The sequence below is a fragment of the Typopeltis vanoorti genome, chromosome 11 (assembly GCF_054136105.1).
Source record: "Typopeltis vanoorti isolate ZY-2024b chromosome 11, IOZ_Tvanoo_1.0, whole genome shotgun sequence".
In the NCBI taxonomy this organism is placed as follows: Eukaryota; Metazoa; Arthropoda; class Arachnida; order Uropygi; family Thelyphonidae; genus Typopeltis; species Typopeltis vanoorti.
In genome coordinates, this window is record NC_143559.1 from 85,198,112 (window position 1) to 85,215,284 (window position 17,173).

At 33.9% G+C, this 17,173-nt stretch overlaps 1 protein-coding gene across 1 annotated transcript in view; it reads right to left on the bottom strand.

Annotated features, from left to right (window-relative positions):
• LOC150101817 (protein NEDD1-like) overlaps positions 1-17,173 on the bottom strand; it is a 193,866-nt gene that overhangs the window by 132,796 nt on the left and 43,897 nt on the right. The window contains exons 4-5 of the mRNA XM_090399912.1: positions 15,501-15,641; positions 203-432 (exon numbers count right to left, since the gene is read on the bottom strand). Of these exons, the coding sequence (XP_090256038.1) occupies positions 203-432; positions 15,501-15,641 (371 nt within the window). The remainder of the gene's footprint in view (positions 1-202; positions 433-15,500; positions 15,642-17,173) is intronic.

Here is a 17,173-nt window from a genome sequence, read left to right on the forward strand (position 1 = left end):
TATAAGAATACTGTTTGGCATCATTAACATTTGAGTGACATCATTTAAAATAATTGCATGCACACGCACAACACGCGTGCATTTATGTCTTTTACATGAATTTTCAAACAAACTACAACTAATTAGTTATCGTAACAAAATTAAGTTTTACCAAAGTTCATAATATTAGAATATCTTAAAAGAAAAAAATTTCATTTCTTACTTCTTCATTTGAATATCATAACACACAATCTTTTTATCTAATCCAGCACTGATAAGAAGAATACTGTTAACCGGAGAAAAAGCTAATCCTGTTGCAGGAGCACTGTGAGATGACATAAACTGGTAAAATAACTGTCGTGTATTTGTATCCCAAAGACAAACACCACCATCATCTGAAGCTGAGGCAAGTAAATAACGCTTAAAGAAACTGTATCTCATATCTCTAATGCCCTGGAAAAAAAAAACAAAATTATATCAAATAACTAAAACAACATAAAAGATTCTTTAAATCAAGTAACAATTCTTAAGTATTACACTGCTAAAATGAATAAGGATGAAAATATAGGATAAAGTGCATTTCCGTTACAGGAAATAATTTTATTTATTTAAGACTATTTTTACATGACTGGTTACAATTGTCATTAAGTAAAACAGCTGGCCTCACAGGAAGGGCAAGTACCTCAATTGAGACAAAATCAGCGGAAAGGACAAAGATGATATTGCTTGAGGAGGTCTTAAAGTGAAAAACACATGGAAAAGAAAGGACTGTTCACAAAAGTTATTGTTTTGTACTAAACATTCCAAAATCAACTATGTGATATAATAAAATCGTAAAGTATTAAAGGTGAAGCCATATGAAATCCAGCTATTTCAAGCTAACAGAGGATAATAAAAGGATGTAATATGACTTTACTGCCAAAATAGCGTTTAAAGATAAGCAAACATGCATTAGTGACAAACTAAACAAACAGAACATTTGCTCCACATACAGAAAAACCCATAGTTTTGACAGTTTTGTGGTCATTTTGAATTTTAATAGCACATCAGCAACTATGACTATAATGTGCCAAGTCCACGTTTAAAAATATAAAAGAGTATAATTAAAAATAAAATAGAAAGTGTCTACCGTATATGTCGGCGTATAAGACGACTCTCAAATATGACTCTCAGAAATCCCCTCGAAATCATGGGTCGTCTTATACGGCGAGTATAAAAAGGGAAGGTTAATTTCTTGGATGAACATTTAGGTAGTTACAATACATTGTTATATAAGAAAATAGGCAGTGTTTATAAACAAATCAGATTAATTTTTTGTTACATAAATTTATTTAAAATATTTATACTATAGATGTAAGTCTTATAAAACAAATAATAATTATTAACCTCAATTTTCATGTTAATTTTCTTCATCATCTGTTGAAAATAGTTCTTCAGATTCGTTGTTTAAATGATCGTCATATGGATCCCAGTTCGAATCCGGTGAATTGATTTCGTCTTCATCGTCATCAGTATACCAAAATAGATCATCTTCCGTACCATCCATAAGATTACAGATACCACACTTTTTAAATGATTTTATTACAGTCTCTACTTTTACTTTATTCCATGCTTTGATCACAAAATTCCACAACATATCAAGTGATGTAGCATGCATAGATCCACTGTTTGTAAATGATTTTTCACCAGTCAACATCCAATTATTTCACTCTTCTCGCATGTGATCTTTAAATGGTTTGTTCAAGAACACGTCTAGTGGTTGCAATATAGAAGTTAAACCACCTGGTATAACAGCAATTTTTGTGTTATTTTTTTTCTAGAAGACTTTTAATATTCTCAGTTAAATGACTATGAAACATATCACATACTAATAAACTGCGTTTCTTCATTATACTGCCTGGTCGTGTGTTCTACACATTATTTATCCATAATTTCACACCATTTTTGTCCATCCATCCTTTTTCATGAAAATGTACAAAAACACCTGAAGGAATTTTATCTTAGGTTTAGTTTTACGTTTGAAGATGATCATTGATTTTAACATGGTTCCATCAGTCAAACATGACAACACAAGAGTAAACCTTGTTTTTTCATGACCTGCACTTCGAACTAGCACACTCTTACTACCTTCAGACTCCACTGTTTTATTGCTTATCATATCAAAGCTCATAGGAGTTTCATCCATATTGACAATAAATGATTGTCATTTATGATTGACAATAAATAAATTGACAATAGAAATTTATGTTCTTGTCTCAACTGAATAATAAATTTATGGAAACTGGTAAGTTTGTAGTCTAGATCTGCTGGTAGATTTTGAGCAATTTTCATTTTTTTGTCGTATTGTCAGATTTTGTCTGTTCATAAAACGATTACACCATCCTGAAGTAGATTGAAATTCTATACTTTCATCCAGATTCAATCTTGACCATTTTAGTGCATATGCTCTAATCATATTTTGTGTAACAAGATAACCATTCTGCCTTTGTTCGAATACCCATTCTGCAACGTGATTTTCCAGCTGCAGCCATCAGGTGATCCCCGTTCTCATCGCACATTTTTTTCTTTGGCAATTTTTTTAAAATATCTTCTTTCTTCCTCCATTTATGATTGACAATAAATAAATATATGACAACACAAGAGTAAACCTTGTTTTTTCATGACCTGCACTTCGAACTAGCACACTCTTACTACCTTAGGTTTAGTTTTACGTTTGATAGGTTTATCTTAGGTTTAGTTTTACGTTTGAAGATGATCATTGATTTAACATGGTTCCATCAGTCAAACATGACAACACAAGAGTAAACCTTGTTTTTTCATGACCTGCACTTCGAATATTTTAATGTATATCCTAGATTTTACTGTGGTTATGCATTTTAAATATTAAAATGCATAACCACAGTAAAATCACGGAAAAATTTTGTTGAAATTTTTCCGTGATTTTAAATGATAACAATTTTAATAATCCTAAACTTTAAAAAAAAATGCAAAATTAATAATTAATTAAAATTTGGGCTAATCACTTTTAGTTAAGATAATTTGAGTAAATACTAAATCGATGCTATGCAAAAAAATAACGGATATGCATAGATATAAAAATAATGATATAACAACAATACCTAACATTGCATTAATACAAGAAAGAAGAAACTGGGAGGTCGTCTTATACAACCAACATAAGCTTAAAACCTAAAAATAGCCTAAAATTTAGGCCTTGTCTTATACGCTAACATATACGGTAATAATTAAAATATAAAATGCTTTTTATATTAAAAATTTAAATCAATTAAAAATAATTATAATTTTTCTATATAGATAAAATTTTTTACTAAATAATTTAATTTATTTATTAATGCCTGCATGCACGTGTCTTGTTCTTAAGTTTCTTGAAAATGGCAATGTGACGTTGCCGAAATATTGAAGTATATTAAAACTTATTTTAATGTATATCCTAGTTGACGTTGTAATTTCCTTAAATTATTTAGGAAAAAATGCATAACCAACGTCTAAGCCTTTCCACAAAAAATATATAGATAAAAGCGCCACATAAATATCAGTAAATTAATATTTTAAATAAGATTACATAAATTAATATATATAAAATTAAACTCCAGATATATTTATATCTGATAAATCTGCCTGAGTGTATAAGACTAATGCAAATGACTAAGAGCACTAAAGTAATGGCTAAGCTCATTAGAAAAACGAGATCTGTCTATTAAAAAAAAATGCCGAAAACTGATGAACAGTACTCACACATAGGTAGATCACCACCCCCCTCAACAGGATGGAGTATGTACAAGACGAGCAAAAACAATGTCATGATTCCTATGCAAACTGGATTGCCAGAGTTTATTTTCTGGTTTTATCTAGTATAGTTTGTTATTTCTCTATTTCATAATTTTCCACAGAGTTCTCCATTAAACATTGCTGCTGCTAGTAAACTTCATTGTCTCCTCACAATTCTACTCTTTTTTGATCTTTTGGATCTCTTTTTCATCCTACCATCTTTGGCTCAAGAATAAGTTGCATGTTCTTCCTTGCTGTTCACATATTTAGGTGTGTTTTAAGGGTGTTTATAGCATGTGCACTTTCTTCATTTCATGCTCTTTACTTCATATCAGATGGCAGAGCCATGATAGGTAGTCTGACCATGACTGTATTTCTGGCACTTAGAAGCCTCTCAAAGGATTGGGATATAAAGACTGCGAGGACTTCATTGATAGTGGAATTTAATGGTGTTAAATGTAACAATGATATTTCTAGTTGGTACAAGTTACTACTCTGAGTATCAAGATTTTGTCTGATGCTGTCAACTTCTTGATCTTTCAGTTCACAGCAAATCTCCTCAGATGAAACATTTAACATATCCTACTCTGACATTATTCTTCTGGAAAAGTTTAATGTATTTTTGGAGATTCTGCTAATCCTACCAGATAAAGACAAGACATTTTCCAAACAGGACATTCACCTGTTGAGTATATAAGGAAAATGATATATTAATAGGATTTATGATGGGTTTTTTCGTTTGTTACTTTTTGGATTATTCGATGTTTAACTGATTTCTGCACACGATGGAGCTTTTCAAAAAATCCCTTGATAAATTTGAGGATGAAGGATTCATACTCACAAAGGAAAGATAATTCAGTACCAGAGCCCTCCCAAACACACATGGACATATGTACATTATTATCTGGAAAGCACCAACTGCACTCAAAAGTGAAATGACAGGTAGGCACCACAACAAGCTTTGTATCCCTGCTCAGACAGGGTATAGTTTGGTTTATTTGGATTTATGGCCAGAGCAACTCAGAATATGAGGCCAGTGTATTATGTCTGTTAATTGCATGTGTTCTAATGGCAGTTTGCCAACTTTGTGGGAATTCAGTCAGGAACTGCAGGAAGAAAGGCTTACTGCACACAACTGTTAACCCTTGCAGGCAAGACCACAGTGACAAGGCAAACAATGGCAGTCTGGAGAACAGAAAAGTAAAAACACTCCAGAGAAGTAAAGTGAAAAAGAAGGGAAGAAAAGTAGATAGAAAAGGACTACTATCACAGTTGGTGGTCCTCTCACCATGAATAGGTGCCCCACATGGAGGAGCCACATTCTTGTGGAATATGACAGTGATAAATAATGAAATTGATGAAAAATAATGAAAAATGAAACAATTAACAAGCAGAAGTTTTGTATTTTTTAATTTATGGAAAAGACAATTTCTGAATTCTTTCATTCAATATTACTGAACAAAAAACTATTGAATAATCCATCATTTAACTTCACTACAGATGCCTTGCCAGAAATAATAATCCAAAAAAGAACTTCACATTACTTGTAATAATTTTATGATATAAGAATTTGAAATTGTGCTAAAAACAAAAGAATGAGAAAGTAGCTGAATTAGCAGAAGCTATTAAACATGGAGGAAAAGAATTTTGGAAATGTTAAATATCTGTAACACAGCTCTAGCTACATGCAATATTCCATCCCAATCGGGTGGCGGAGAAGGCCTAATAATACTATATAAGGATAATAATAATTTGTGAAGAGCTGGTCATACCTTAGTAATTTATTAATTTTTATAATAGAGTGACAGCTAAGTTGGATAAAGGAAATGGCTACGTGATGATTCAGCTGGATTTTGCAAACGCATATGATCGAATATGACATGGAGCTCTGCTATGCAAATTAGAATAAATGGGGATAATGGGGATAGATATGACATTAGGTATGTGGATGAGAGTGGCTGCTAGACAGATATCAGACAGTGGTATACAGAGGAGCAGAATCTAGGCAAAAGCCCATAACTAGTGGTGTGCCACAAGGTTCAGTGCTAGGACCACTACTGTTTAATTTGTACATAAATGATATAGGAAATAACCAGAAAGGAAATATTCAGTCGTTTGCTGATGATGCAAAATTAGGTAGAGTTATAATGAATCAAGGAAATGTGCAGAGCTTGTAGAATGATTTAAATATGCTGTCAGTATGGGCAAAAGATAATAGGTATCAGTTTTATGTGGAGAAATGTAAAGTTATACATTTTGGAATAAATAGATTGCAAGCTGTGTATCACATTGATGGCACTGTACTCCAGGAAATAGATGAAGCTAGAGATTTAGGGATGGTGTGGTAGACAGTGAGTTGAAGTTTATAAGACATGTTTGCTATGGTAGCTTAGTATGTTATATTCATAAGGTAGCTTAATATTTAAGTTTACTAGGCTATTGAAGAACATACTAACAAGTAGAGATAAGGAAGTTGTTATTCCTCTTCATAAGGCCTTGATACATCCACATCTGGATTACTGTGCTCAGGTCTGGTCTCCTAGGTTTCTTATAGATGAGGAATTGGTAGAAAGGATTCAAAGGAGAGGAACCAAGATGACGAGTAGTCTGTAGAATGTTTCCTGTGAGGATAGATTGAGAGAGTATGGACTGCAGGAGTTAGTTGATAGGCAAAAAAGAAGAGATATGATAGAAACATTTAAGTTCCTTAAAGGATTTTATAGGATTGATACAGCGGAAATGTTTCAGCACTTGACTAGAGGTGGGGGGGGGTTAGAACAAGAGGTCATCCCTGGAAGTTGAGTAAAAGTGTGGTTAGTAAGGGCATGAGAACTAGATTTTTTGCTTGGAGAGTTATGAATGAATGGGATGGGTTGCCAGAGTCAGTTGTTAGCTCTTTGTCTGCTAATGTGTTCATGAAGAGGTATGATAGATTTTGTAGATAAAACACCCCGAACACAACATCACCAGAGTTAAAGATCGGTACTATCAACATAAGAAGCCTGAATGGCAAAGAAATGGAGCTAGATGAGGAATTAGATAATTACCAGATCGACATAATAGGGGTGACCGAAACAAAACAGACAGAAACTGGTGAGATATTTCTCAGCAATACATACAAAATGTTATATTTAGGCAATGACAACAAAGAAAAAGAAGGAGTAGTCATTGTATTCAACACTAAATATGAGGCTAATCTTTTTGAATGGCAGGCAGTCTCAAGTAGAGTGATGTGGGCAAATATCAGAATGGGGAACTGGACAATGAGACTTATTTGTGCCTACAGTCCCACAGAAGGTTCTACTAAGATAGAAGTGGAGGAATTTTTTTGAGTCTTTAGAGAAAGCAACTGACAAAATGAAAAAGGAAAATTTGGTACTTGTTGAGGATCTAAATAGCTGAGTAGGAAATGACTGTCTGTCAGACATACAAAAATATTTTGGGAAAATTTGGAGAAAAGAGCAAGGCTAATAATAATAGAAAATACCTGTTGGATTTCTGCTCAGGACATGGACTGGTTATTACTAACACAATGTTCCAACATAAAAATGTGCACAAATTCACATGGAGAGAAGAGGCTAGGAATAAGAAAAGTCTCATTGACTATGTTATTGTTGATAGTGATGTTTTCTCCCTGGTGCAGGACATCAGAGTGTACAGAGGATTTGAAATTGGAAGTGATTACTATTTAGTCTTGAGCAGGATAAAATTGAATTTCATACTGAAAAGAATAACATGTAAGAAAGTTTTAAAGCGAATAAAAGTTGAGCAGTTCTCAGATGTGAACTGTAGACCAAAATACACAAACATCATTGAAAACAAAATGAAAGAGTTTGAGAACAGCAACCAAATCTTGGAGATTCAGTGGCAAGCCTTGAAGAAAACCTTGATTGATTCAGCCAGAGAGGCATGTAGTGAGGTTGTCTGCAAGGATAGAAAAATCAGAACTCCATGGTGTAAGTGGTTACTTACACTTGGATTTGCCGATAGTTTTTCAGTATGAAACTCATAGATCTTAGTCCTAGTTATTAGAGTTTCGCTTACTGGCAGATAAACATCAAAGGATTTGTATCCCATTCATTATTATTAAGGTTGCCAGAAAAATAGCCTTTTGGCTTTTATTCTATGTTATAACATACAGGCACACCTTTATGGCATTCGTATAGTGAAGGTATGTAAGTTCTTTTCACTTAAACTTTGATATCTTCAAGGTCTACCTACTCACTGATGAGACCTCAAAAAAGGTTGAAACCGGTCTGGGTAGTGACCTCTCCTCATAATGTAATTACAGTATTACATCCCCTAGGGGCTGTGTTTTTACATTATGAGAAAATATCAAGAATAGTGAGGGAGCTTGCTACACCTTTGATACGAGTTGCCTTGGTGTTGTACTACCAAGTGGTTACTTACACTTGGATTTGCCGATAGTTTTTCGGTATGAAACTCATAGATCTTAGTCCTAGTTCTTAGAGTTTCGCTTACTGGCAGATAAACATCAAAGGATTTGTATCCCCTTTATTATTATTAAGGTTGCCAGAAAAATAGCCTTTTGGCTTTTATTCTATGTTATAATATGAATGTCTTATGCGAGATTCCTTTTTTAAAGGCAATTAACATCTTAACAATCAACAGGGGATTAATGAATTATTCTCCTCAGAAATGCCTTATTGGAAAATGTTCATCATAAAAACATCTCTTACATTAAAAGCATCTCAGAGAAAATCATATTTTAAAGAAGTCTAATTTTTCTACTTCTCTCTAGTTCAAATGTTGGTTTCTTTCCTTCTGTCTGCCTACTAAATAAGATTCGTTTGTGGTCTCTTCCAGAAAAGTAAGATTCTTGATTAAATCAAATTATTTCATAATTTAAGTTAGATAAATATAAATTATTACAGATGAATGGTCTAGAAATTAGAAGGAAAGCACATATGGAATCTGATTTTATGAACATGTAATATCAAGACTTAAGCATTATACCTTAACAGATCACATGATAAAGTAGGAAATAAATGACTTAATTTATAAATTTACGTTTTTTTTCTAGAATCTTGTGAGATCATTCTTATCCAAATCCCTAAACAAGAATGATTACATGTTCAACTTCATATTGTCAGATGCCTGCCTTAACCAGTGTTATATTGTTTTCTAAATTTCTAAACATCCAAGTCCAAGGCAGGATCTAAACCCAAGCCTTTTGGTTGGAGATCATGTGCATTAACCAATACTTAGTCAAATAGGCAAACAAGGAAGAAAATGATTGCAGACAACTGTAATAAAAGAGTGCATTCCATAATCATTGTTTTTTTTCATCCTCCATAAAAACAAATCAGCCACAAAACATACAGATTAACACAGAAAAATACCATTAGTATGTAGATAATGGATAGTGATGTAGTGTGTGAAAATAGAGAATTAAGTAGTATAGATGGTGGACTGTTACAGAGAGTGAAACAGTCCACCATCCCATAATACCCTTCCATAATGCGTCCTTGAAGGTAATAGTAGTCCTGTATGGTGATACTATTTGTTACCAAATCAACTGCACCCTGACCTATTTCAGAAATGTATTGTAGACATAATTTTGTTTTACCATTAAAATGGTTGAATGAAAGAATTTTGCAAATTTAAATAGTATTGCTAAATAATATGTAATTCCAAATTTCAATAAATTCCATTAAGCTAGAAAGAATTATCATGCAATAAAAATTATCCAACTACAATAGGAGGGGAAAAGAATTGGAAAAAAGTACCATCAAATCATAGCCAAATAATAAAAAAAAAAAAATCTTTAATCAACTAATCTGAAGCTACAGGTGAAAGAATGAAAATAACAATAGTATACAATGCATTCAGATGACCAATTAACCATAGATTTATCAGACCTTTATGATTGTTGACAAATTACATATGTCTATAACAACAAAGTATGTAAAAAATAGCTACTCAATGATGGTATTTTTTTTTTCTTTTGTAAAAAATGAAAAATATCAATGATTATAGTGCAGTTTATAAAGCTTTGTCCCATTTTGGGCTTCCTGAAAGAAAGTTTTTTTTTTTTTGCAATAAAATAGTTGCTTAAGGGTCAAAGCTGTATAACTCAGAGGAGACCTCCACATAGCCTTTAAAGGAATGCGGAGAACCGACCAGGGCTTCTGACCTAATGTCCAATCCTCACCTTCTCGTGGTGCACCCTGTTGGGTATCTACTTGGATACTGAACGGACGAGGATGGGCTGGCAATTTGGGATTTAGCCGACCAAATTGTATTCTTATTGGTTAAAACAAAATATAGAATGATGGTATAACATGACAAAATTTCATGCCGGCTGGGGCGTCGCCCGGTTAAACAAGGCCCCCGTTGTTTTCGCCAGGGAACCAGGGCGAACAGCGAAAAGTCAGCTACTGGAACAAATCTGAAAATAAACCGCAACTCAACATCACCAGAGTTGAAGATCGGTACTATCAACGTAAGAAGCCTGAATGGCAAAGAAATGGAGCTAGCTGAGGAATTAGATAAGTACCAGATCGACATAATAGGGGTGACTGAAACAAAAAAGACCAAAACTGGTGAGATCTTTCTGAGCAATAAATACAAAATGTTATATTCAGGCAATGACAATCAAGGAAAAGATGGAGTAGCCATAGTATTCAACACAAAATACGAGGCTAATCTTCTTGAATGGCAGTCAGTCTCAAGTAGAGTAATGTGGGCAAATATGAGAATGGGGAACTGGACAATGAGACTTATTTGTGCCTATGGTCCCACAGAAGGTTCTACTAAGGTAGAAATGGAGGAATTTTTTGAGGCTTTAGAAAAAGCAACTGACACAATGAAAAATGAAAAGTTGGTCCTTGTTGGGGATCTAAATAGCAGAGTAGGAAATGATTGTGAGACATACAAAAATATTTTGGGAAAATTTGGAGAAAAGTGCAAAGCTAATAATAATGGCAAATATCTGTTGGATTTCTGCTCAGGACATGGACTGGTTATTACTAACACCATGTTCCAACATAAAAATGTGCACAAATTCACATGGAGAGAAGAGGCAAGGAATAAGAAAAGTCTCATTGACTATGTTATTGTTGATAGTGATGTTTTCTCCCTGGTGCAGGACACCAGAGTGTACAGAGGATTTGAAATTGGAAGTGATCACTATTTAGTCTTGAGCAGGATAAAATTGAATTTCATATTGAAAAGAATAACGTGTAAGAAAGTTTTAAAGCGAATAAAAGTTGAGCAGCTCTCAGATGTGAGCTGTAGACTAAAATACACAAAGATTATTGAAGAAAAAATGAAAGAGTTTGAGAACAGGAATCAAACCTTGGAGATTCAGTGGCAAACTCTGAAGAAAACATTGATTGATTCAGCCAGAGAGGCATGTGGTGAAGTTGTCTGTAAGGATAAAAAAATCAGAACTCCCTGGTGGACACAGGAAGTTAAAGAGGCAGTGAAGGAAAAGAAGAAAGCATACCAAAAGTTCCTGTCAAATAAGTCAGCTTGTGCTCTTAGAGAATATAGAGACAAATGCAAGAATGCTAAACACTGTGTAAAACTAGCTAAACAAAAGTCATGGGAGGACTTTGGCAAGAATATAGAAAATAAATATCAAGAAGGTGGCAAAATATTCTGGAGGTTGTTGAAGAAGCTTAAGAATGGAGGAAAGAGTGCTATAAAAGGAATTAGAGATGATAAAGGTGACATGAAAACGGGAGAAAAAGATATCCCTTGAAGTATGGAGTAATTACTTTGAAAAACTGCTAAATGAAAAAAGCAGATGATGTCAGCACAGTGGTAAAAGACATTGACCAGGCATGCAGTCAGGAATACATATCCATACTTGAAGTAGAAAAAGCCATCAAAGGCATGAAAAGTGGAAAGGCAGCAGGAGTAGATGATATTCGACCAGAAATGCTGAAGTATGGTGGTATAAGAGTCTTACAGTGGCTGCACTGCATAGTTCAGAAAGCCTGGACAGAGGGACGAATTCCCGATGATTGGAGTAGAGCTCTCATAGTACCCATATATAAAAAGGGAAATAAAACTGAATGTGAGAATTACAGAGGTATTTCCCTACTGAGTGTTCCTGGCAAGATCTATGCAAGTATACTTGAGAAACGGTTGAGAAGAATTGTGGAAGAAAAGCTAGGTGAAGAACAAGCTGGATTCAGGCCAAATAGAGGCTGTCAGGATCAGATCTTCACTTTACGACAAATAGTCGAGAAAGCATGGGAATATAACAAAGATCTGTATTTAACTTTTGTCGATCTGGAAAAGGCATATGACAAGGTGCCAAGAGAGAAGCTATTCAATACGCTGCAGTTATATGGTGTCAATGGGGCATTATATCAAGCAATACTTAATCTTTATTTGAGTTGTAAGTCAGCAGTTAGAATTGAAGGAAGTACAGGAAGATGGTTTAATGTTAAATCTGGTGTGAGACAAGGATGTACATTATCCCCTCTGTTATTCATTATCTATATGGATCACATTATGAAGGAAAGTGGTATTAAACATGATATCAAAATTGGAGATGTTAATGTCAGCTCTTTGCTTTATGCAGATGATGTTATACTTCTAAATAAATCTGCTACAAGTCTGCAAGATTCTCTGACTAAATTGAATAGCTGTTGTAATAGATATGGTATGAAGGTCAGCAATAAAAAGACAAAGACAATGAAAATAGGCAAAATCATTGAAAATGTCAACTGTGTTGTGAATGTAGAACCTGTGGAACAAGTAAAACATTTCAGCTATTTAGGCACGATTTTTAGTGAAGATGGTAAATTAAATATAGAAATAGACAACAGAATAAGCAAAGCTGGTATGGTGGGAAGTCAATTGAATAAATTCATATGGAATAAGAGAGAAATTAGTCGGAACACTAAATTAGCTGTATACAAGACAGTGTTCAAACCAGTTTTAACTTATGGATCCGAGAGCTGGGTCAGAAGTAAAACACTTGACCAAAGACTAGAGACCACAGATATGAGAGTCCTGAGAAAGATTATAGGCATGAACAGATGGCATCAATAGCAGTATCATATTAAAAACTAGGATATTAGGAAAGAACTTGGCATTGTCAGCATCCAGGAATGCGTTAGCAGAGCTAATCTCAGGTGGTATGGTCACTTAAACAGAATAGGAGAAGAAAGATTAGGAAAAGAAGTGTTCTCTGCCAGGTTGGCAGCAAAACGACCCAGTGGAAGACCAAGATATAGGTGGATTGATACGGTACAAAGTGCCTTAGACGATAGAAATATAAGATCTGATAATGTTGGAGTGATGACAAGTAACAGGCTGATTTGGAGGAAAATTGTAGATAGGAAATTAATAATGTAATTTTTTTTTTTTTTCATGTAGTACTATCATATCCTGTACACCCCTTGAGGGTACATGGCAGGAATTTGATGATGATGATGATGATAAAACCAAAACTGGAAAAAGGGCAACAAATTTTAAGAAATCCAAAATATTCAAGTGAAATTATTAATATTCATTTTAAATGCCTTCTGTCCAATTTCTGTAAGAAAAATAATCCAACCAAAACCAAATCTGAACCATATGGACAGATTTTTGTACATTCCAAATCCAAAATTTTATTAAATCCTTCCAAGCAGAGTGGAGATATTACTGTACATAATTTTGACACATTCTACCTTTAGTGAGTGACCTGTAAATGCCTCGTTTGGACAATTGGACAAATAAAATCTGAAATTGCTTGATATATTATTGAAAGGATCCCAAATACTCATCATCAGCAGCAACCATGGGTCCAATGCCCATAGGTGTCTAATGCCACCTTGATATGATTCTTCCATTGCATTCTATTTTGTGTTTTGTGCAAGATGACTCAGTTTGTGTAGAGAGTTTCTGCGCCATTTGACAATGTCATCGCTCCATTCTGTTTCATCTTCCTTTTTTGTTCTTTCCTTCAATCATCCCAAACAGTAGCATTTTTATTTTCCTCTCATCATTCATTCTACATATATGGCCAAAGAGACAATTTCTTTTTGATTATTTTCTGGATCAGGTTTTCTTTTGGTTGTATTCGTCTGTAGATTTCCTCATTGTTCACCTTTCTTGATCCAGCTCATTCTCCAGATCTTTCTATAGCACTTCTTTCTCTCAAATGCTAATATCCTCCTTTCAGATTCTCTCAGGAGTACCCAAGCCTCACATCCACAGAGCATGCTGCTGAAGATACAGGTTTCTGCAATGCACAGTTTAGCTTGCATCTTTATTGCTCGGCTCTTCCCTATTTTGTCCATGACTTTTAAAATAGTTTGTTGCTCTGGCTATTCTAATTTTTCTCTCTTTTTTAGGGTCCAAGTCATGCGGCATCGAAGATATGTGAAGTGTTCCACATTTTCCAGTTGAAATCTGTCTATGGTAACTCTGTTCAGTAACTCCTATTGTCCAAATATCATTGTTTTAGTTTTTTTCAAAGTTTACATTTAGTCCATATCTTTTTCCTTCTGTGTATAGTGTTTACAATGTCCGTTCCAGCTTTGCTGCATCTTCTTCAATCAGGACGATGTCATCTGTAAAGCAGAGGTAGTTTATTCTCATGCCATTTATTGAAATGTCTCCACCTTCTTCTTTAATCTTATCTAGTGTTCTTCCCAGATGTGCGATGAAGATGATTGGTGATATTGGGTTTCCCCCCGCCCCCCCTTGTCTTGTGCCTTGACTAGTGGCAAACCAATCTCCAGTCGCACCTGCTATCCTGATTTTTGCTTGTGCTTGGCTGTTTATATCTTTCAGCAGGCGGATCAATTTATTGTCCACACCATAGGATTCCAAGACAGCCCATGTTATATTTTGGTCAATATTATCATATGCTTTTTGGAAGTCCACAAAACAGCAGTATATCTTTTTGTTCTTTCTTTGAGCTTTCTCTGCTCTTTTAAGATTCTAGTTATTTTTTCTGAAGTGCCTCAGACATAAGGGATGGTGATGGCATTACTAAAATCTTTCTGAAGAGAAGGTTGTGGATTGGGGGAAAGGATTGATATATATATTTTTGGATACAGTAGGAACTGTAGCTATTATATAGAAAAGTGTGGTGTAGAGAGACCTCATCTTTATTGGTTAGTGTTTTAATGATACCATATTGTCGGGGGGGGGGTAGATGTGGGAAAGTCTGCTTGCGTAAGTAGTGGATTTCTTGTATACTGAAACTATTACCAAAGTGTCCAGGAAGGCTAGGCTATTATTAGTTTTCTCTTTCATTATAAATTGGATTCTAGGGTGAAGACTATTGAGGTGAAAGAGGAAAGAATAATGCATCTGGGCCATGAGGCCAAATGGAAAACACATCATCCACATATCTTAGCCAGATAGAAGGTCTGAGAGGGGACTGAATCAAGAGCTTGTTTTTCAAAATCTTCCATGAGAAAATTTATAAGGTGAGGGATAAACCCATTGAGGTATTTTCTATCTGTTCATAAAATGTGTTCTTCCAAGAGAAATATCAGAATGGATTACAAAGGAAAAGAGATCTGTGATGTGAGGAGGAAAAACCTTTTTTTAAAAGTGATAAGGTGTCATTTCAGGGAATGTTGGTGAAATGCAAAAATGTGGGAATAAGGTAGAGTGGAATAATGCCTAGAATAGAAAAGAAACCCAAGCTTTCTAGAGATTAGGTGGCTATGTACCAGCTGATACAGAATTCCTATTTGTTTAGATTTAATTTTATTATTTAATTTTTTTTTTTCAGATAAATACTTTACCTGTACTTTAGGACTTCTTAAGGGAGCAGAACTCTGTCCAGTCATTATGTTATGCAAAATAATATCTCCAGTACCTGAACCTGAAGATATATACGAATCCTTGCCACTGAATTGCAGACAATTAATCTGACTAGTATGACCCTAGAAAATTCAGAAGAAAAAAAAAATTTTTTTTTTTTGGTTAATAAATAAAAAAATTTTAAAAAATCTATAGTCTTATTATAATGTCAATATCTAAAATAGACAGGATTATGTAGGCAGGATTCAAACTCGGGTCTCTTTTCCAAGAGCTGCAGTAAAGCCATTCAACCACTGAGTGGCTTCACTTCATCTGAATGGAATCATGTTAATATATACTACACATAAAAATCTTTTTGCCTTTGCAAATGTTAATTTATGCATTATTTGAACTTCCATTAAGTCATATAACTGAATTATAAATTTTCAAAGCTATCTAATTTGGTGATTCATCACTAGAGGTGGGTGTGATGCTAGAGGCAGGTTGTGCATGGAATGTTTTGAGTATCTGTTTAAAACAAAACTGATAATTGAATTTTCATTTTTTTTAACACTATTTGTTTCATATTTTTAACTCTGTATTACTAGTACACTAGCTAAACTATACTGTAGTAAGTTCAAAGGCACAAAAACTGGTGTGAAATATCTTCTATTTTGTTCCAGCTCTTGATGTTAAATGCAATACTACTTTGTTTAAGGTAGCTACATTTCTGTCAGAGAATAAAATTCTGTTGATATTTTCAAAGATATTATTGGTACATAAATCAATATAAATAATGTTATTGTACAATCCTTTAAAAACAGGTGAGTGACATGATAGACAATACTAATTCTATGTACAATATGTTTTCCAATATATATATATATATATATATGTGTGTGTATTAATTTCACTAGTTGGCATCACAGCATACAAGTTTCTAAAGTGGAGAAAAAATTTCCAAAACATGAAAGAATGGCTTTATAATCAGCATAATGGTAATTATCCCTCCCCCAAATTTACAATCATTTTAGTACAAAACAGCACAGCATAGTTAAGATCACTTACCTAGTGAATCTAGTGATTCACTAGGTAAGTGAACACAAGATTTGAACCTGCAGCCAAGAGGCTGCAGGCTCAAATCTTGCAAAAGGGTATAGATGTTTGTGATTGTCCTACTGACCATTTACCATATATACTGCTGTAATCTGTGTCCTGGTGCAGTATGACCTTTGATGTCTTTGCAGCATAAAAAATTAAATTTAAAAAAAAAAAAACTCTCCTGACACATGTATTAATCATTTCACCTACACCATAGATGTAGTGGCATACATTTACAGTCTAACCTACTGCAATATATATATATATATATATATATATATATATATATATATATATATATTTGTCTAACTTCAGAGTAAGGCACAGCATCTCACTCTTGATGTTTATTTAAAAGATGCAAAGAAATAACTTTTCTCACTGCACTCAAAAATAGCTAAATGCTTTATGAAATTACATTTTCCACTAATAAATATCTTAATGAAAATATGCATAAAAAATTGATATTTTATCCTTCTAAATATAAATGAGCCTCTGTAGCTCAATTGGCATAAACAAGCTCTTTGGTTGGAAAGACCCAGGTTCAATCCTATCTATGCTAAAGAACTTTATCATG